This window comes from Myzus persicae, unplaced genomic scaffold (assembly GCF_001856785.1).
Source record: "Myzus persicae strain clone G006 unplaced genomic scaffold, MPER_G0061.0, whole genome shotgun sequence".
Classification (NCBI taxonomy): Eukaryota; Metazoa; Arthropoda; class Insecta; order Hemiptera; family Aphididae; genus Myzus; species Myzus persicae.
This window is the reverse complement of record NW_019104080.1, coordinates 62,669-86,125: the sequence shown is the minus strand read 5'-3', so window position 1 is coordinate 86,125 and position 23,457 is coordinate 62,669. Positions and strand designations below refer to the sequence as shown.

Below are 23,457 nucleotides of genomic sequence, written 5' to 3'. Positions count from 1 at the left end.
TCATTTTCTTCATAATTGTATGTATTTTTTAAAAAAAATTTTCTCTTTGTTTTGTGAACCATAATGTGTACATTATACTTGTCTTGCTTATTTACAAAAAGGCTCAGCCCATTTATTCTAAAATAAAATAATATATGATACACAATAAACCTAGGTATATTTTATTTTTATGAACGTTTGAAGTTCAAATCTTGATGAAATTGGACATTCAATCGAAAAATGACGATTTTAGTTAATATATTCAATGACTCAATGTTATGAGTAATTTAAAAAATATTGATCGTATTTAGCTAGTAACTTGAATCTTCTTGCCATTATGAATAGGTAATTATTCTACAAACAATTAAATATTCAAAATATTAAAACTATAATTTTTTCCTTTAGGTACCTATAGAGGCTGACACACCGTGCCTGGGTGATTATAATATATCCACTAAAGTACATGTACCTACTACCTATACATAGAAATATATACTGAGTGGTACATTTAATGTAAAACATTCGTTAAGTATTATACAAATTATTAACGTTTTTGAAAATATTTTTTTTTAAATAATTTGAAGTCATTAACGAACAACACTTTTCGAATAAGTATATTTTTCATCGTTATAATTTTTAAAATTGTCTAAACTGTAAAAAACCTTAAGTGATAACTAATAAACTAACTGTCCAAAATTTGATATTTGTAGATAATATGATGATTCAGAATAATTAATAAATTAAAAACGTATGTTGACACGTTTTTACTTTTTATACTAAAAAGTGTAAACAATTGTGTGTGGCAATAGACGACTCGGATGAAGTGAAACATCTATGACAAATAACATATTATATAGAAGAAATATTTTCCAAAATGTTAGTGGTTTTTGAAATAATGAGTGTCTTACGACTTACGTTAAATGGATCACCCCGTATAATACAATATAATACGTATCATTTTCCTGGATGTAATGATTGTTATTATAGACCTTAACATATCAATTAAAATTATTTTTTTAATAATCACCCGCATCATGTTAAAAAAAAATGCACGTATATAACCAGTTCGTCCACATGCATATATAATATATATATATATATTTATTATACGTACAGTGGCATTAAACCGGGGCATTGGCGATTATTATTGTATATTTTATAGTACTTATAATATTATATAGGTAGATATTATTATACCTCCCGTCGATCTCGGCAGGACGTGCGGCACTGCGGCGGCGGCGGCGGCGGCGGCGTATCTGCGCGGCACTCTGCTGGAACGTACGATAGCTGGCAGGCAGTGCACGGCGGCGGCGTCGTCCCCTCACCGAAATTCTTTATAATATTATCTTTTTACCTGTTTCCCCCCTCCCGCAGACGCCAACACCGGGACCGGCCGTCGGCACTCGGCACCTGTACAGTGTGCGTATACACCGCAACAGGTATACCATCGCCACTATGCCTGCTATATCATATATTATTATTATTATTACTATTGTTGTTATTATTTTACCTACTCCTGATGCTCAGCAGTGGCGACTGTAGCACTCGGCAGTCACATACGTACGCCAGACTCCAGCGCACCGCGTAGGTACGTAACCGTCTCTTTATAGTTTATACCAAATACCAATACCGACCATGCCGGACCACGATGGTCATCGCGAGTCTCTTGCGTAGTTGCGTAGACGTTGGTTGTACCGGGTAATACGCGTCGATCAGTGTAGTGCCTACTTACGCCGTGCGATCATCATTTTAATTGTATTAACCAAATAACAAAATTACACTTGCTGTTTACACTCATTATAATTGTGTTTCTTACCGACGGTGCGTGTTGTGTCGGAGTGATCGCCACGATATATCCTATATATTTATACCTATACTTAAATAACGACAAGCCGTTATCGCGATTATCTCGTTTCAAAAAGTGTATCCCTAATCGACCGGCTGTATATCATAATATTATTACAGTATTTTGTATTGTACATTTTTTGTATAATATTCGTAAATATGTGATTCTGTGGTGTACCTAATGCAATAAACTATGCGATCCGCTGTCCTTTCGTCGACCTCCGGATTTTTGACGCCGACGCCGCCAAACCGACGTGTGTGCACCACGTATTTGAATTCTTATCCAACAGGTAGGTGCGTTGTACCTATATTCATTATATGTTAACTATCATTATTCCTGCACCTAACTCAAGTTTTACCTATTCCTGTCCAAAGCCCTTGTACCTAACATTATAACAGTTGAGTACACAGAGAGTAGGGGGAAGGGTGGCTAAAGTGCTGAAGGCCTTCCTCTCGTTGCCCATATTATTACTTAAAAAAGAAATATTTATCAAGTCAACTAGTTAGCAAGGACGTAAATTCTTATACGTCTTACCGAGTTAGAAATAGCCAATAACTAGTAATATGTACTTATAGGTGGCTAGAAAAGTAGAATTCATTTTTGCAAAAACATTGTATTTGCATACCAATTTTCATAAAATGATCAGCAATTTTTGGTAAAAGTAAGAACTACTTGTATGAAATATGAAAGACCTTGTATTAAAATGTCATGCCTTAGATACCTATGGAAGTTTAATAACAAATTAACTATGGTTTTGTCAAAATTTAAACTGAAATGCTTATAAAAAAGAATCGTGCCATTGTATCGTAAATCGTAATATTTTTAAATAGCATAGTAAAAACTTACTAGAAATCTTGTATTACATCTTTAACTTTTTACCCAAACGAATAATATTTTGTTGATATTTGAAAAAAACTTACTGACAATCCCACTGAAAAATCCTGCGTACGCCACTGCATTATAATATTATAATAATAAACCTGACAGCTGCACGCTAGACCAAGATGAAATGTTTTCATTTATACCGCGAACTTTCTAAAGAGGAAAAATATGATAACGATTAACTTTGTGAATATATAGGTAGGTATACAATAGCTCGTGTTAACACTGTGACTCCGCAATGATTAAAAAAAAAGCGTTCGATTATAGGTATGTAGCTAAATGCTAGTAGACACGAGTGTTTAAAATCAGCATAATATTATTATACTGAATATGTTAGATATATATATAATATGCAAACTGGCCTTGCCTACTAGCGAGTACCGACGACAGTACTGGTTTTAACAAAACTATAAATACTATTGACTGTACTCAGATATATATGTATTAAATTTATATATAATATAAGTAATATGCAGGTATAGGTACATAAAATATATTGAATTATACATATATTTGTACAATATAACGACACTATGACAGGAGGATAACTTAATCCTCGAAAACTAGTATTTTAATATGGTAGTTTAAATTCAAAGTAGAATTATTTCGTGTTTATATATTTTAAATAGGTGTATACAATATTGTAATAAAGACACATATTTTCAGAAACCTTAATTCATTGGTAGGTAGTTAATTTTTGAAGACTTTTTGGTCACGTGCGATGTAGAAGCGTATTTTATCATTTACCTTAATTGTTTAACACTGAATACCTGAAATAGTTCAATTAAAGTAATATTTTTTATTTATGAGTTAAAATAATAATTTTTAACTCATAAATAAAAAATATTACATGCGATTTTAAATATTAACCCATATTTCAACAAAGGGATTATATTATGTGTTACTTTTTGATATATCGATAAAAATATGTAGGAATCAAATATTAAGGTGTATAGGTACCTAAATATTTATATAGGTACTTAATTATATAGTTTTTCTTAGAATGACCTTATACTGAAAGATTGTTCTTGTTTGCAGCAATTATAAGTGCAATGTAATTTTCTTGTTATTAAACAAAGTCTGAAGAGGTGTAGGTAATGAAATAAGGTTGACCTAAAGAAGTATAACAACATACTTCTATATGATTGAAACTACAAGCAGACTTATTATTAAAAAACTAGTTTTTAAATTAAATGTTATTTTTAATGATTTTAAACTACTAACTAATAATACTAGTAACTAATAATAAGGTCATACATGTCTACATTCATTAATATGTACCAACCAGTTGACAAAATTTGAATTTTTTTAATCACTGCAGCTTAAATAACTACCTACTCGCCTAAAGTGAAAAATAATATATTTTGATATTTAAAACAATTAAAATTTGAGAATTATTGTTTTCTTTACAACCAATAAAAAATAAATACATTTCATCAATTTTTCACACACATTTTACACTCAATAATAATATTGTTTAAGAACCTCATTTTTATTGCTATAGTTTTAACATTTAAATTTTAATAAAGGTATAGTAAATACAGTATATAATATAAATTACTGATTGAGAATTATATTATAGTTTTCACTTATTAAATATTTATATTATTTTATTTTCATAACTTAAAAAAATTTTAAGACGTCAAGTTAAATAGGAGGTACTTACTATAGTACTAGATATAATTAGTAATAAATATTAAATAATAATAGCTTATGTTACACTAAATCCCATGGTTTTATGTCCTATTTGTTATATTACTTATTTGTCCGTATCGGTACGGTGTATACTGTATATTATAAAACCGTTAGTTCTCCATCTTTACTTTTCAATACTGTTAATCAATTCTTCCAATATCATTGTATACTACTATAATGCCTATACTTAACAACCTAGACCAAGGTGTATCCCTTGCATGGATTCGTTTCGTATGGTCGTTGTGTGGCGTCTGATCGTTCTCCTGGCGCCGATTTTCTGATTCACATATTTGTATTTATATATTATGCTACGGTGAAAGTACTAATACCGGAAAAGCCTTGGTTTACCAGTAAAACACACAATTTAGATATTAATGCTAAAAAATGTCCGAATTTCAGGCTTTTACCGATTGGCGATTGATCTTGATAAACTTTAAGGTATAAAAATTAATTCAGTCAAACTCCGAATAATTTTATGTATTGGTAATTGGTATCAACGAGAATTAATGATAAATCGTCAACAATCTACTGCAGTAAAAGTCCAAAAGTCCAAAGTATAAAAAAATATGCCAAAACACAATGAAATTGAAATTAGTAGGTAATTGAAAAGTATTAAAGATATTTTAAATTTAAATTTAATTCATTAATACAAATATAAAAGTTTTATTCATTTTTTAACATCAGCTATAAATGTTGATGATATAAAAATTACAAATTTACTTGAATGTTGTATTATTGTAGTATAAGTACCGAGCATTTATTAACTAGGTACGTTTTTTAACTAGGTTCTGTTTTTAAATCTTCTATAAAGCTGGTGCCGAGTACCTTCCTCGTCATTGCAGATAAGTAATTCACTTAAACGTATGTGTTAAGTTTGAAATCGACGATAAATAATTACATATTAAATCATAAAAATAAATACTAATAAGGCATATTTTTATTTATTTATTAGATATCTTGGTCGTTGTATAGTATCGCACTATCGCTAGCGGTAAATTAATAATTAGTAACCTATTGTATATTTGTATAGTACCTATTAATAATAATGAGATCGCATACTCGTATATTGTAATGTTTGCATTTATATACTAAGTATTTTTTAAATTAAAAATAAATACAAAGAAAAAATAATGTAAACAGCTAACATTTTTTTTGAAGCTTTAAATTAAAATATAAATAAAAATGCTGAAATTAAAACATTGATTTTTTTTGTGTACTCGTTCAATGCGCATGATGTAAAAAAAATATGAAGAGCATTATTATTTGATTTAGGCATTTAACAGTAAATTATGTTCTATACAGAGGTATCTTTAAGATTTGTACAGATTTAAATATTATCGTATAACTCTAGGCCGTATCTGTGGGGGGGGAGGTCAACCCCTCCCCCCAATTTTTTCGTGTTCATTATGTGGTAGTAAAATAACTATATATTATTATATTAAAAAACTAAAACTAAAATAAAAAACACATTATACTAAGTGGACTAAACTGACATCAATGATACTCGGTGGGTTGAAAACCACAACGGAATTCAAAGATTATAATAAAATTAGAAATTAGAATCTTAGCTTAAAACCCCCCCCCCGAAAATAATTTCCAGTTACGGCCTTGGTATAACTACTACCTACTACTTTTGAATGAATCGTTCAATCATATTTTGTTCATATGGTACACTAACACTATCAACGTATATTTGTATGTAATTCTATAACAATTATTTCAACAACATGAACCGTTACTTTAAATGTGTGAGATTACATGCTATACTCTAACATATGAAATGTAATCGTATTCGCATAGGTACCTACTACCTAGATATCATAATATACGCTAATTAAATAATTATTTATATATAATATATTAAATACAAGGATCATGCCCGATGTCTTCACGAATTTACGACATAAGCATATTGCATAATTATATCCTCGTAGCTCTAACCAGTCTAATTCACTTTTCTTAAATATTTGTATTAACAGTGTATTTAAAATCTCATTTTTATCATTTATTTGATCTATTTTATTTGAAATTACAATTAAAAAATAATATAAAATCGTATAAAAGTATTCATCGGTACATCTAAATACTTTTACATACAGTATTTTTATTAGTTATGCATTACAATTATTTTAAGGTCTAATAAGCAAACTATATGGAAGTCATATATAAAACATTTATTATGTTACATCTCAGAATGTTATAAATCTCCTCGATTAAACATTAAATGATTCTACAATCTTAGAATTTATTAATTATTTGAATATGGAATAAAATACTATATACTTTTTTGGCTTTTTTGGCTTTTTAAGATCAAAACGCTTTCTAATAATTATGTTATGTATAAATATGGAACAGACATTTTTCTCTTCAAGTTTCGTAATATCATCTTTGATGCTGAGAACTTGACAGACGTAGGTACCGACTGTATTATCTCTTTCACTCTCCTCCGTTTTGATCATAATCTTCTTCCAATATACTCTTTTAGTCTCGTAACTAATTATTAATTCTATTGACCTTCTGCACTTTACACGAAAGCAAAATTGAATATGACTTTTGCCACATACTTTGTTTTTACCTTTCACTTAACAAAACATTGTCTTTTTTCACTCCTCTTCTCTCTATATTATAAATAAAACTCCACAATTTTCGGTTCCCTCGGAAAACACGTTATCTTTTTTATGAGTACCTATTATGCCATTGCATTATATTTTTAACTACCCTAACCTTTTGAATTTTCTACTTTTGTTTTTGTTAAAATAAGTTATATTCGGACTCAGCTCGTTGCTGTTAACGAAACAACTAATATGGAATGAAATGTTTTATTTTTTTCTTAGTCTATATTGCCTATAAATCAAAGACTAAAATTACATTTTAACCTTACTATTTAATGCAATTATACTTTTTATTTTAATTTAGAAGTACCTATGATTATTTCAGCTGTATCATGAAACATCCTATACCACCCAAGTTGTTGTGATTAAATTATTAACTGTATGATAGCTGGTAGGCACATATATAGAAACAAGTATACCTATACGGCTATACCAATTATCTAGTAGGTATATTATGTATAATAGTGTACGAAATTATTAAAACTGATCGTTCGACACCCGATGTGCAGCATATTATATATTATTAGTTATAGTATGTGTAACATTATGTATGCTTCATTGAAAATATATAAATACCAAACCCCATAAAATTTGTGCATGTTCTTACATTTTTTTTTACACATTTTTTTATTAATAAAATAAAAAGTGAGAAAGATGCATGTTTACGCATATAAATAGAAAATATTAAAAACATTTTCATACGTGTTTACATTTATTTTACAAACTGACAGTGTCATCATTACCATCTCATGACGTTTGAAACAAATCACAGTTACCCGTGAAACACTTCATAAATATTTTTATTTTTGAACTATGATGAGCTCTAATTTTTATTTTAGTAAAAAACCGTATAAAATATTCTATTACACGTTTCTGTCTATTCTCTGTTCATGAAAAATGTATTTTACTATTTTTAGTGTTAAATTTACACGTATAAGTAGGGTAAATTATATAACGTACAACGCCCTGCGGTGACTTTCGATCGCTTGAAATCTCACCTAAAATATACGTAAACAGTAACATAAAACACGAAAATATAGCTATTGTTCTCGATAAAAATTACAGAATCTTTCTCTCCATAGAGTATTTTAAAGTATTTCTGATTGTTTGACTAGGTATGGTTATTATTTCAATTTCGATCACATGCATTATTATATATTGCTGAATAATGAGAAAGTCGTATTTTTTCAAACACAATATAAAATAAAATAATATTCGACCATTATTGCCATATTGCCTTATGTCATTACTCGTTATGATGAACGCAGATAATAGTTATGTTACAACGGATTTGGCGAGAAAATTAATAACTGTACAAGAACTATACAATATAGTGTTAAATGTTATCATTTTGCTCATCTGTTCCGCCAGTCAAACGCCTCCGATACAATAATGTTTAGGCGTCCTGGGAAAATAGAAACGACATACATAATACTATACATAGGTAGACCGTATGCGTACAAATGTACAATACATAATATTACATACAATATATTATATATAGTAAATATAACACATTTCCATAACACGGAAAAAATATTAGAGAAATTGAGCGAGAAATTATGTTACACCTTACGCTTACACACAACATTTACTATATCCATATATCTATCTACACTATATTTTATTTATAGTATAATATACCTAATATAATTTATATATGTCATATACATAACATATCCATTAATTGTATTTTATTAATATTTTAGTGAGTGGTTAATAATTCCACTATGTCGAAACTTACCTATCGTTTACGCCGTGTACATTTTATAATATATTTTTTCTTTTATCCTTGCAAATGCATTTTTAAACTCACATTTCACAATACTTACTGACTATGTGGCTAGGTATACGATGATCTATTCTCTCCCATTCGTTAACCAAAGCCTAAGGGACTTCATGACTAAACGATTTTCTACGACAAGTCTCATTATTTCTAAAAATTGATTTTAATTCCGTAACCAGTATCTAGAGAATTGTTAAGCTCTGTGGTTTATTTTATAATCGAAACTACCTTAGTTTAGTAGCTATTACATTATATATGTAAAGTGTTTCATAGGCTAAAATGGTACAGTGATACATTTTTCCAAGCACATATTTTAATATTTGATATATAGTACTTACTACTTATACAGGTATGGATTTCATTTCAAAAAATTGATTTTACAATAGCAGATGTTTCATGTTAAATTACATTATTACGAACGATTAATGCAGCTATAGATGCAAATATAATTGATTTAATTGTATTTAGATATTATAATAATAATACGCACGTACAGTTTGGATTTATTTATAAATCTATTAGCAAACGAGCTTGGTACGTTTCTTTTATAAAATACACTGGTGACCGATGATATCCACCCACGTCAACATTAACTTTACATTCCCCGTATCCAGATGACCTGATATTGTTATTCAAAACTGCACCAGCCCACCACAGTTTCTGCCGCTGGCCGATTGCTTTCTTTTCGGCATCAATTTAAATTTATTTACTATCTAAGTTCTTCGTCAAACGTGAGTCGTATAAGTATAATTACATAAATTATTTATTGTTTTTAGATTGGTTATACTTAATCATATTATAATGTATGACTAATGCTTATAATATATACTTGTATTTTAATGGAATAGTAATATAATAATACTATTTATTATTTAAAATAGGTATAGCCTAATATATTTATATATATATATTATATATAACATAGCATAGCTAGATGTATAATATGGATGGTTAGATCGCTTCTCTTATATCCTTGATTTTATTACATATTATTATATTAAATATCATCCAAAAGTAGATAATATGACAAAATTAAAATAAATTTATCAAACATTTGTTGTACTCAACATCAACATTTTGTTTTATATACATTTTCTAATGAGATACTACTGTAATATAGTGGTTTTTAGTCTATAATCTAGAATTCTAGATGATAATTATTGATAAAATTTATAAATGTGTAACAGTCTAGTTTTGACTTGTATAATATTTGAAATAAAACAATCAACACCTTCAACGATATAGGTACATCTTAAACCGCAATTCGAAAATGCAATGTAATTTAACGAAACCACCGATTTATTAATAGCAAAAATGTATATTATTATATTTTTGTGGTAATAAGTGATTTAAATTGATAAAATGATTAGTGAAAATACTTTTAAGTAAGTTCTATACTAAAACTGATATTAAGCGTATATTATAATATTTAAGTATTTGATGACTGTGAGAAAAAATTAGAAAAATAATCCACTCGAGACTCGAGTAGACAGTGTCAAAGTCCAAAGAAGTTAATTTCTATAAAGCCCAACCCATTAGTTTTATTTTAATAGACTATTATAGTTAAATCTAGTATTTTTATGTTGACATCTGCAATTGAGTTTGTTCCTCAACTTCATAGACTCCTCTAAACAACTCACAACACCACATTATTTTTAGTACCTATTATTATTTAACTCTCACGAGCATTAAGCTTTAAAAATAATGTTTTATTGTTTTAACTATGCACATTTTAAATATATAGTCAAATCCCGAATTTCAATATCAATAGTAAAAATAATAATTTAAAAAAATTATATTTATGTTGATAGTTTAGTGGGAAGTAGAAAGAAGCCGTAAAATCAAGTAATGTATTTTTTTTTTTATTTATTGAACTTAAGCCCGGTGACTAAGGCCATTAGCCGTTGTAGGGGTTAAGAACTGTGGTAGAGGTAAGGTTGGTACGGTAGGTTGTTTTTTACCATTGTTACGGTTGTTACGGTTGTTACGGTTGTTACGGTAGGTATTAAACACGTGTATGTGTGGCAAGGGTTTTAACTACTATGAACCCGGGTGGTCACCCATCCGGGAGCTAGTAGCTGTGGCCGTTCCTCACTCACAGTCACATTCCGCGACTGGCAGCAGCCAACCCGCTATGCCAAGCCACAATGTATATTTATACGCGATAATGTTGAGATGAAAAAATACGTGCCCTTTATTCAAATATCATATCATATTCATATAGGATAATACAACACTTTTTATAATGTATCTAGATTCTAGTTAATGTATGTAATAATGTATGTATGTCAATTTATATTTTTACAATAGTAGTTTTTAGACACTGACAAGTAAATTACCTATATGAATGTTATATTTGTATTTTTCGTTCGTCTGTGAATATTTTGTTATTTTTTATAGTGCGCTTATTTTAACATACAGATAGAATGCAATATTAAGTTAAAACCTCAAATCATGATAATATAGGTATATAGTATTTTTTAAGATGAATATTACCATGTACATTATAAATTACTTAATAATTATATCCAGAAAGAGCATAAAAAAACAAATTCCCTTGTTTAAAATTTAAAATTTAAAATTTAAATGATTTATAATATTTATTTTCATAGTTATTACTATTACATTTTATAAAATAAGCACAAACCTTTGCATTTGATATCATATAATTTTAAATTAAGGATAACAGAATATGGACTCCATGTCTATTCGAGCGGACTTATGGTAAAATTTGCATATTTTATACAATAGTTATTAATTGGAGGAATGCACAATATATATATTATTGTTAGTCAAATTTAAACAGAATATGACTTGTAGCCTGTAGGTTTATACTACCTATGTATAGTTTCTTGTTATATTATAGATAGGTGTATATTATATTATAATAAGAGCGGCGAAGGTATATATCATGCTACATAGCATTATAGCCTATAGGTACCCACATAATATAATCTGCCTATCTATAAAAACGTGCGCGTTAGCTGTAGTAATAACGTTAGTGTATAATGTATATATATGCGTGTCCAAATTTATTATTGATCACGTCCTTCTTTTAAACAAACTAATCGAATTTGCCAGTCACTAGCGTTAATCTATCGTAAATTCGATTAATTTTTTTCGTGATAGTAAATATTTGGTAGTTGTACGTTGTACCTACGTACAATTTTTTTTTACCTCGTAAAAAAATAAAAACAACAAACGAGTACAGGCGAACGCACGTCGCATCCACTGTTTGCACAGAGAATTATTGTGTGATTTTTTTCTCATTATATTTTACACACAATTATTATACCTACCTACGATCCTTCGAATAGGTACACATCATCTGCATATCCGTTATGTAATTTAAAAATACACCATGTGCCCTGGATACACAGAAAGAATAAAATGTACAAACAACGAGCGGATATGAATGCCATCTACAATTTGTCACGCTACATCAACCGTGCGCGTATAAGTACATAGGTACACTTACGTAAGTATATGTACAATATACAATGTAAAAATATTAGCCGTCCACCCATGGATATTTCAAATTTGCTAAGAACCGTAAAAAGTATTATTGTCTACACACGTCAATAAAATAGAACGAAGAATAAATATAAATTCAAAAGCGCATACTCCAATATAACTTATAAGTTGGTGAGTACATAGGTATAATCAAAATGCTCGCACTGCAAGTTGAATTTATCGATTTATACTTATATACCTATATATTGTATAGTAAAATGATTTGGTTTGGTAATTAGAACAATTCAATTCAAAAGAAATTGTTCAAGTTCGGTACGTGTGTTCGTTCCAGATGAAATTCCTAACAGGAAACGCGATATAACATTATGCTTGACGAGTCACGAGTTTGAAATGAGAGTAGGTACTATATATAAATTATAAATATATAATATGAGATATGGTGGTTTCTCGAGAAAAAAATACGTACGAATGTTTTGATTATACTAGTTAGCGTACATAGTATATAATATATTATCATGTCAAATCTAGAAGAACAAAATATCTCTAATTACAATTATAATAAATAACATGAAATTATAAACAATATTTTTTATGATTTAAACTAGGTTCCTTATTTGGTGCCAATAATATCCATTATTATTTTATTGATCTGAAGCAAAAATCGACATCAGTATTTAGTAACGATATTATACATTGGGTAGTAAAATGTATAACAGATTGATATTTCAAAGAGAATATAGGAGTGTAAATACAATATTTATATATTATATAATCAGAAAATGTATAATCGAATTAATATTTTATACACTTCAACATAGATATCGTTTTATCCTGCATAATATGTATACATAATATTATATAGGTACATCAAATTATTGATATTTATGCATAGCAAGTTTTGAAAAAACATTCTCACTTTAGTATTTTATTTGAAATTGAAATTCATTTAAAATATCTAATGATTTCTTTGAGTCTTTCTCCTATTGATAATACTGAATATTAATAGGATTGTTAGAATTCATCGCACAAGTGTATAGTAACTAACATATTAGTATATTACATATTTTCAACATAATATATCGTATTAATGATTTAGTTGTTGTTGTTTTATAGGTTAATTTTATTTTTAGACAAATCGTTATTAAAATTCATGAATATTCAATTTTTCTAGCTTAGTTTTTTTTTGTGTAGATAAGTTATAACTATAGAATTATTGCGTATATCTTATGTAAAAAATATATTTATATTAAATTTAATAAAAAATGAGAAATCTAAACATAATACACATAGAGAAATAAACCATAATACATACCTAAATAGTTTACATTACATAAATTCATGGTAAGGGTAAATATATACCTAATATATAATATATATATAGTATAAAATGTATTAGGTAATATAATATAAAAATCTTCGTCAGTCTGTACTGGAGTGTAAATAATATATTTAATGACCCTGTATACTGTACATTGTATAAAATACTTAGGTACCTACTGGTTACTTATTGAATTCGAAACTAATTAGGAACCCAATGACTACAACCTATGTGGCTATGTACTATATATATAAATAGTATATATGTATATATAAGTACATAACATACATCTGTTCCCAAGGCTAGTTCAAATAAAGTAAAAGTAAATAATTAAATAATAGTGGTGCGTACAAATGTGATTTTTTCAGTCATTTACCAATAAGGAAAACGACCACCTGAGTGCTCATAGAATACATAGTTTGCAATGCAATGTGTCATTACATAGTCAAAAGTCTTATTACACTGAAGTGTAGTAACGTCTGATAATCTGTTCTTTTTTACAGTTGCGTTACCTATAAAGTTATAGTGTAACTTTTGTTTGAAACAAAATCTGAAATGAGCTTTTAAATGTTATTAGGTACACTTATAAATTATAAACTAGGATTCAAAATAATTTCTAGTTTTATTAGCCACATCATATTGTACATACTTTATAGAAATACAAATAACAATTTGTCCTACTTAAGCTGTGTCTTTTGGCGATACAAACTTCAGCTTTTTGAATGAGAAACATTCATTTTTACTATAAATTATTAATTTTAGTGTACCTAATTTAAAATCTGGACTAGTAATTTCACAATCATTAAAATGTTTATACTAAGGATAATAGTCCTTAAAAATGGTTACACAAAAATATAAAATAGATGTACTTACCTATTATAATATTGGATCTAGTCTTCACAGGACCTTAAGTAGTATGCACCTACAACAAATATCAAGGATTTAAAAATATGGTCTTAATATAAATATGGTCTTTGTGTATTTAAAAATAGGCGGGTACCTAAAAACAGATTTTGAATAACTGCATTATTGAAGAAAAGGGGGGACACATGCTTGATAAATTACCCTGCATACATTTTAATAAGACATTACACATTAAATAAACATTAAAAATTAAAGTATAAATACCTGAATCCCAACCATTTTACATTTCAACATATTATTATTAATATTTGTACTGTTTATAATGTACTATTCGTGTATTGTAATTTTTCAAGTAATAGGTTATAGGTACCTTAAGTTTACTATTTAACAATAAACAAAATATAAATTTAAGTTTTTAAACAAAAATCTAATATCTGCTTGCTTTTTCGAATCTATTAGTATATAATTTACTGGCCACTACCACAGTGCCATCATTACTAACTACTCTCTAGTATAGATATTATAGCTCTAATTCACATAATCGTTACTGGCCCATTCTCCAGCCAGTGAGTCCAGCGCAACCACGATTTCAATCTACAGCATACAAACATATATAAAAGCAAATATTAAATTAATTGGCTATAATATCCAATATCAAAGTTGACCATTATTGACCGAAAAAATAATGTATATTTTAAGTACACAAAAATTAACAAATCACATATAAAATGAAAAACATCGATTCGATATAACAGGAAGCAATTAACATTTATTTACTTTCAAAACTTAATAGTATGGTCTTTAAAACTTATACACGATCATAATAATTATAACTTTTAAAAAAATATAAAAAAATTATAAAAACAAATTTTCTTCAATATATTATATATAATTTATAATTAAAAAATGTATGATACGAGCCACAGGGAATATGCCCCCTGCCCATAACACAGGTCTTCTACTGGATGCACTGGTTACTTATAACTTATAAGTTAACAACTAATATGTAATAAATAATAACTAATAAGTATAAGCAATACCCAATAGAAGTTTTTATAACATATAACTATTAAGCATTATTTATTATTTATATTACCAGAAAAAAATATATTACTACCTATAGTCTATATAAAGATACTATTAGGTATTTATTATTAGTTATTACTAATTTATGCATGCCATAATATTATTGATTAGTTAAATAATAATGTTGTGTTTAAAATAATTAAAGCTGATTCATTAATTTAAATTAATTATATCGAGTAAATATTATAAAAATTAAAAATAAACATCTTTGTCGTATAGCGATCAACATTCATGTCATATATACACACGCTCGTGATGGCTTTCACTCATCAACTGTAGGTTGCCGCCCCTTTGTACTCCGGGACCCACTTCTTACATACTTATGCTCATTCTACTAAAATTATACTGAGTACTTAACGTTCCACTGAACCGTCGAATATTCCTACACTCAAAATGTTTAGTAAGTAATCCATAGTCCATACCTATATCCATAGCGTCCATTCTAGAAAAATACCTATTTTAATACTACACAATCGTACGTAGTATGACATATTGGCACGATGATGTCAACCTTCGTGTTCGCCCATACTTTATTACTATGTAGTATATTATAATTTATATTCTTATTAAAATATTACTATATTATACATAAATATTAAGCTACGTCTGGTCAGCACTCCAAGTTCGGAAGACTTAAACGAAACTTTCTCTAGATTTTGTAACCGTATTGTAAGGAAATGTAACCACGATAACTTTATTTTGACGTCGTTCTGGGGTGACGTAGCTCAAATATATACGATACACTTTTTGTGTAGGGTGAGATGTAATAACTATTAATGTATATTAAGTATAGGAAAAGTATAATATTTATTCTGTTTTTATGAATTCTTGAATTTTAATTTAAAATTATTATTTTCAATTTTGAAAACCATTATTTTTAAAAAAGGAAACTTGCCTATATATAAATACAACATACAATTTAAATAGATTGGTATTAAAACATTTAAAAAAAAAGATACTTTAGTTTCTTCATTCTTAATTTATTAATGTGACTTAAATAATTAGTCTGATCTAGGTCTATATTTTTGACTCTAGTTATATTAATGCAGTACGATTGGTATGAAGTATATATTATGACAGATAAATATCCTCATAAATCAAAACGCAATCAAGCCATATGATATAGCGATCATTTTGGTAGCCAGGGGGTTAAGTGTTTAACTCTCCTACCCCATAGACATTTTTTCTCCTAATAAATGTATTATTTTTCTACGACAACTATAAAAACTTGGTTAAATTTATTTTCAATTCCTCTCTCACAATTTTATTATCCTGGCTACGCACCTGATAGCGATGGCCTGTTAGAATTTACAGGAAGTTTATAATTTATTTGTAAATAATAATTTAATATACACAGTGGTATCAGATATAATATTATATTGTGTCTTTATATCACCGGGCACCGCTTAAAAACCATTTATATACGGGTATAACCAATTGTGCAATTTTTTCTGCAAACATTTATTTTTACATTTTTTCATAAACGCATATTTGAAGGAAAAAATACCAAGTAATCACACCATGTTCCGTTGTCCTGTAGATAATGCCAAAACCTTGGAATGGTGGATCTGAACCCGGTTAAGGAACCGATGCTAGAAGATGGTCGGACGGCCCTGCACTACGCCGCTTCGACGGGCGACAGTGGCTCGGTCGCCGAACTATTGGCCACCGGGACCGTGGACGCCAACGCCCAGGATGCGGTCGGTTATTCGGCCGTACAAATCGCTGCGGCCGAAGGTCACCTGGACGTGCTGCGACTGCTGTTGCGACACGACGCCAACGTCAACCTGCACGACAACCTGGTAAGCTTAAATCGAGCTATTAGTATGAGCAGGGTGCAGGGGAGGGTAAACTTAGCTTTACTTGTGTGCGCCACGTTCGCAGGGTTTATACTGCCCGTTAGATTTCTGCTTAGCGTTATGTTCCGTTTGGCGCTTTCACAATAAGACGTGCTACGGTAATTATTAATAACAGGATATGGCCAAATGGGTGCAGTAGGATATTATATTAATTAAAACCTACTAAGCTCATACATAGATACTTGGTATATTTAATGGAGAATTCTGAGGGTGTTACACTCACTTTAATACTTTATACACCGTACAGAAGGCTGGGCAACAAATAACTGGTGGTCGGTGGATTACAAAAAGCAAAAAAAAATTGATCAAATTACATTTTTATTGTATTTACATAGAAGATTCTGTAACAAATATAGTTTATGTATGAAACTCATCATCCAAATAGTGGTCATCTCCGCGTTTACACTTTGTGAGGCATTTTCTTTTTTTGCTTACTCTTGTTACCTACAGTTACCTCATGTGAAATGGCACAATGACTGAATGAAAACCACAGATTACTAGTTTGAAAAAAATGTCTCTGCTGCAAGCCCACGGTGTTCCTTGGACTAAGACATGATGCCAAATGAAATTGTATTGGTCTTCCAACGGTATAATCAACTGTCACAGGTCCATATCCATAGGCGGACATCGTGGGGGGCTTAGAGGGACTTAGCCCCCCAAATATTTTAATAGACCCCCCTAAATCGAAACTTAATTCGAAATTGTATTATTGATATTATTTGTTTCAATAATTATTATCTGTTAATTTTTTTCGAAAATTAGCTCCAAAATCAAACAGTATTCCCTAATTTGCAAAAACTATTTACCATAGCATTAACGATACCTATCAGTTCAGCAACTTGCGAAAGAAGTTTCAGTGCAATGAAAAAAATAAAAACTTGGCTAAGGACATCGATGCTTCAAGATAAATTCAGCAATCTTTCTATACTCTAAATTGAAAAAGATATGTCCAAATATATTAATAGCAATGATATTTTAAATATCTTTGCTGATAAAAACAGATATTTGTTATTAAAATAAAATTAATTATTAATTATTTTTAAATATATTATGTTATTTTTTTTTTTATTATAACAAACATTTATATTTGTATTAGTAATATTATATACTTATATATAGGAAGGGGGTGCGGGGGCGAAGCCCCTGCGAGTCACTTTACATTTGATTGTTAAAGCCCCCCTAAAAATTTAACCAAATGTCCGCCTATGTCCATATCTCTACCACATATTATATTAAACGTCTAATCTGTGCCCCGTCTAAGTCAAATTGTTAATCGTAAATCTTAACAACGTTGTATATACATACATATAAGTTCTGTATTATATGTCAGGACGTTTCAGCTACTAGATTTATAACAATTTATTATAATTATCATATTTATAAAGATCTTTGGATCGTCATGAATCCAATCACGTATCACTCATTAATAATTTATAACATTCTTGAATAGATACATATATTTGGATACTAGTTACGTATACTATATACTATACCTATATTGTATAATAATTAATAGTTCATATTTGTTATAATGATGCTAGTTGTATTTATAATATAGCATGGCAATACGGCCCTGCACGAGGCCAGCTGGAAAGGTTACAGCAAAACAGTGGCGTTGCTTGCATCTTCCGGCAGCGACTTGGACCGCAAGAATTATGGCGGATCGTCTGCATTGCATTTGTGCTGCCAGAACGGACACAACCAAAGCTGCCGGGAACTCCTACTCGCCGGATGTGATCCGGATGTCCAAAACAACGTAAGCAGAATAAATCATATTTTATAACTTAATCTTATGCTCGTTAAAAAAAAAGTCGGGCTTTGACGTATTAATATTTTGAAAAAAAACTTACCTTGCAGCTGAATAATTGCACTATTTATATTAATTGTAAAAATAGTTTTTTCTTAATTATTCATATACACTTGGGCTTTTATAGATTAGATTTAATAGGTTCGCGGCTTTGCGTGTCGTGTGTAGTTGTTTTATATGAGTAGATATTAAGTAGGAACGGTGCATGTTTTATTGTTTAGCAACAACGGCCATCTTTATAGAGATGATGGGCTCACTGCTCAGTGCTCACCACGAGTTAGGAATATACCTACCGCTGTTAGTGAACGTTTAGATTAATATACGCCTATATATTGGTACAATCGTGATTCAATTCTTTTTATTTATACTGTATATAATACTATAAACCGGAATCAGATGACTTCATGACTCGTACCGGTTCTTCTATAGTCAATATATGTCATATTATTATTTCAACCGAGTATATTCTCGTTTTCTTTTTGCATTTCCCTTTTGAGCTTGTTCTGCATAATATACTGTAAATGATCATCATACGGATGATTATTGTTTAGCATATATCAGCTTATAATAAACAACAATCGTCTATTTTTTGATTACATTTTTAAAATAAACAATACACTTTTATCAAATCACTAATAGGTATACGTATATATGTATATAATTACTGTGCTATGTATCTACAAAAATACGTATACAGACAGTGTAAGTACCTACTTCAATTTTCTGGAACAAATTCAACAGGAACTCAATTATTGGTTCCAGTATATCGGTTAATGTCATTTATTTTCGCTTATCCCGTCAGAGTATAGTCTCAACCATTAAAAACGCTTTGATAACCGTAATGAATTTTTTTTGTTTCGCAGATTATAAAACAAACCGTTAAATGATTTTAGACACGCCTGTGTTAATTCTGAACGCTGGGTGTGATTTTGTTGACATAATGAGAGAGGTACTTTTCAACAGTATCGGGAACGCTATTCTTTATGTTTTTTAAAAGGATAGTTAAAATTTTTCTTCGATTAAACCATAAATTTAAAATAATAACTTATAAATGTATTTATAGCAATATAAATATATAATACATACATCCAAGTCTAAATTTATAAAACTATAAAAGTGTAAAAAGTGCATTTTAAAATACCTAAATATTTATTGTTACTTTTCAATGTTTCAGTATGGTGATACACCACTTCACACAAGTGCCCGGTATGGACACGCCGGAGTACTGAGAATATTAATAAGTGCTCAGTGTAAAGTTTCTGAACAAAATAAAGTTAGTAAAAAGATACTTTTAACAAACTCTTTCACATTCGAGATCGTAATAAACTATAAACCAACAAATTAATATTTGTTTTTAATGTGAAACAGAATGGTGATACAGTACTACATATTGCCGCAGCTATGGCCAGGAAGAAATTAACCAAAATAATTTTGCAAGCTAAATGCAATATTGCATTAAAAAATAAGGTAATTTGTTACTGTGCACTTAATATTTTATTTATTTTGTCTATTCAAGCGAAACATTAAATAATTATTTAATGACACTGTTTAAGTACTTACCAAGTCGTACAGTAAATCACATACTATTATTATTAAAATTTATACCATAAAATGTTTAAAATATATTATAAATATTTATAAACACTAAATTCTAATGAAACCTAATTGATCAATAATATTTTGCAATTATATGGAAAAGGTATTAAAAAACTAATGTTATTTTTAAACATTATAAAACCTAATATTGTTTTATTTTATTTTATTTTGTTTTAGCAAAATGAAACTGCCAGAGATATAGCAGAACGTAAAAATTTGACTGATATTTTAGAAATTTTAAAGAATCCCACGTACAAAAAGAAAGGCAGCAGTTCAAAAACAAAAAAAGATTCAAAAGATGTGTGTGAATTTATATTTAAATAATCAAAACAAATATAAATTATTTTATAATAATAATGATTTTAGAGTAAAAAACGAACCGATACAAATGTTAAAAAACAATGGTCTCCCTACGGTTGCCATTATTTTCCGGATACCAAGGAGTTTCCGAAACCTAAGTTGAACTCGTTGCCTGAAGAACCGTTACATGCAGGTGAACAATATTATCTTGACTTGGCTGGAAACATTAGAAAAGGACCAGTAGGCGTAGGGTATACATGTTATTGTGCACCCTTTTTCAAGGAATTAGAAGCTCGGCTAGACCACAATACGAAAAAACTAAAAAGGCAAATTTGTCGTACTGAAGATAATATTAATCGGAGATTGTGTTCCGTTGAGAAACAGCTGAAGCGATCGAATGAAAAACTTCAACAGGTAAACAATAATTATATTTATTTGACCAAATACAATAAATAAATTGTTTTTACATCAACAGTTTCGAAAAAATAGTGGATAAATCATAAATATTACAAAATGGGTTCAAATCTATTAAGAATAATCTACGTTTCTTATTTATTTACTTATTTGATATATTACTTGAAAAAAAATGTTTGAGTTATTTGAGTTGGCTATAGTTATATGATATGATGGATAGGTAGTCAAATTAATTTAATTGTTTGTATTCACTACACATCTACACATGATATTGAAAATCAGAAATTATAAGAAAATAGCCTGATTATAGATTATACAGACTTTTAGTTTAATGTTTAATATATTTATTTGAAGTAAGAGATATTTGTTTTCTTCTATTTTGGAATCAGATGTAATATCATCAATTATCATGTATTATTTGTGTGTAAATGTTTCACTAATGACTATAATATTATAATGATTAAACATAAATTATTTTTTTATCAGTTAGATAGGTACTAGGTGCTAGACTTAAAATTCTGAAGGAAACAAATGATTTTATGCTACGTAATACGCATCTGTACATTAAATAAACTGGTTTATGCTTTATTTTACGGTTAGGTTAAACCAATAATAGACTGTTATATTTAATGTTAAATGAAAACGAACAGTACATTTCCAATAAATGACAATTTGACCGTGTCTACACAATATAATTGATATTCGTTAACCGGAAACTTTTTAATATGAACTTGTAATAGTGGACACATAAGTAGCACTATATGTAAACTTGTGTTCTGCAGGTGGCTGAAGAAGTGAGCGACAACGACAGCGAGTTGGAGAACCGGTTTCGAACAGAATGTGCTATTGATACCACGGTCATGGACCCAAACTTACGATGGCGATTGGACTATCTGACAGCTCGACGTCACGATGATATACCATGTAATGATTCTGGATATAGCACCAAAATGTTTAGTAACTCCCAAGGGCCATCACCTTCATTGTCCAGTAAGTGGAATTTATTTTATCATCATTATAAGTATCATTTTAATACTATAATAAAGACATACACTTAAATATGAATTAACAAAATAATGATGAAAGCGAATCGAAAAATGTAAATGATTTCTTCCCCCCTCCCCCTATTCCATATATCAAAAAATATTGATAAAATTGGTCGTGATAAATACTGATTATATTTATAAATTTGCAGCTGCGGTAAATGTTATAACTTATTATACCTAGAAAAATATAGACATATTGTCAAGTGTAAATATAGATACTTTCCTAAAATTCTACTTGGTACAAACTTTCATAGAAACTTTTTTTAAACTGTTTTACAAAATGCACTGCTGTCTATGGCTAATTATAACTATTATAACCTTATTATAACAATATAACATTAGTGAAAACACACAGTTTTTATTACAATATAATTATATATTAGTAACAAAATATATTTTTATTATTATACGAGTATTATATCTTCCTCCTGTGTACCTATGTTATTTACAACAACTAAAAACATGGTATTTGATATTAAATAGGTTAATACATTTTTATGATTTTAGATTTAATGGAAAATGGCACGGTACCTATTATAGAAAGCAGTAAAATGCCAAAATCATTAAGTGTATTACCTGACAATAGCAACATGGAAAGTATTGTATGATCAAAACGTGCCAAAGTTATCTAAAACATTTTATTTTTCAATAAAAATTAATTATAAGGGTTACAATTTATCATAAGATTTTTTTACATTTTTATATCTTAAATAGTTATACAGTGCAATATACATTATATTTTGTTAATTTATTAATTTATTTCATGTTAATAAAATTATTCAATAACTATAAATTGTGTATTTTAATCATGATTTTTTATGCAATATACTATATTATAGGTACCTACTACCCAGGGCCATATTACCACTTAGGCTGTGTGGGCTAAAGTCTAG

At 28.8% G+C, this 23,457-nt stretch overlaps 1 protein-coding gene across 2 annotated transcripts; it reads left to right on the top strand.

Annotated features, from left to right (window-relative positions):
• Positions 1 to 1,403: 1,403 nt before the first annotated feature.
• On the top strand, positions 1,404 to 23,353 carry LOC111038452 (ankyrin repeat domain-containing protein 6). 2 transcript variants are annotated; one of them, XM_022321570.1, is made up of 9 exons: positions 1,404 to 2,114; positions 17,083 to 17,344; positions 18,960 to 19,157; positions 20,383 to 20,481; positions 20,577 to 20,675; positions 20,982 to 21,104; positions 21,171 to 21,518; positions 22,301 to 22,508; positions 23,072 to 23,353. In XM_022321570.1, the coding sequence occupies exons 2-9, from the start codon at positions 17,102 to 17,104 to the stop codon at positions 23,170 to 23,172; spliced, it is 1,419 nt and encodes a 472-aa protein (XP_022177262.1). In that variant the 5' UTR covers positions 1,404 to 2,114; positions 17,083 to 17,101; the 3' UTR covers positions 23,173 to 23,353. The 2 variants fall into 2 exon arrangements, with proteins under 2 accessions (XP_022177262.1, XP_022177263.1); XM_022321571.1 differs by having other exon boundaries at positions 1,404 to 2,118.
• The last annotated feature ends 104 nt before the right edge of the window (positions 23,354 to 23,457 follow it).

Excerpts from the sequence above, each read along its gene's own strand:
- LOC111038452 (XM_022321570.1), top strand. The coding sequence starts at position 17,102 with ATGGTGGATCTGAACCCGGTTAAGGAACCGATGCTAGAAGATGGTCGG. Across the intron at positions 21,519-22,300 it reads CGAATGAAAAACTTCAACAG|GTGGCTGAAGAAGTGAGCGA; the intron begins GTAAACAATAAT and ends TGTGTTCTGCAG. Across the intron at positions 22,509-23,071 it reads GCCATCACCTTCATTGTCCA|ATTTAATGGAAAATGGCACG; the intron begins GTAAGTGGAATT and ends TTATGATTTTAG.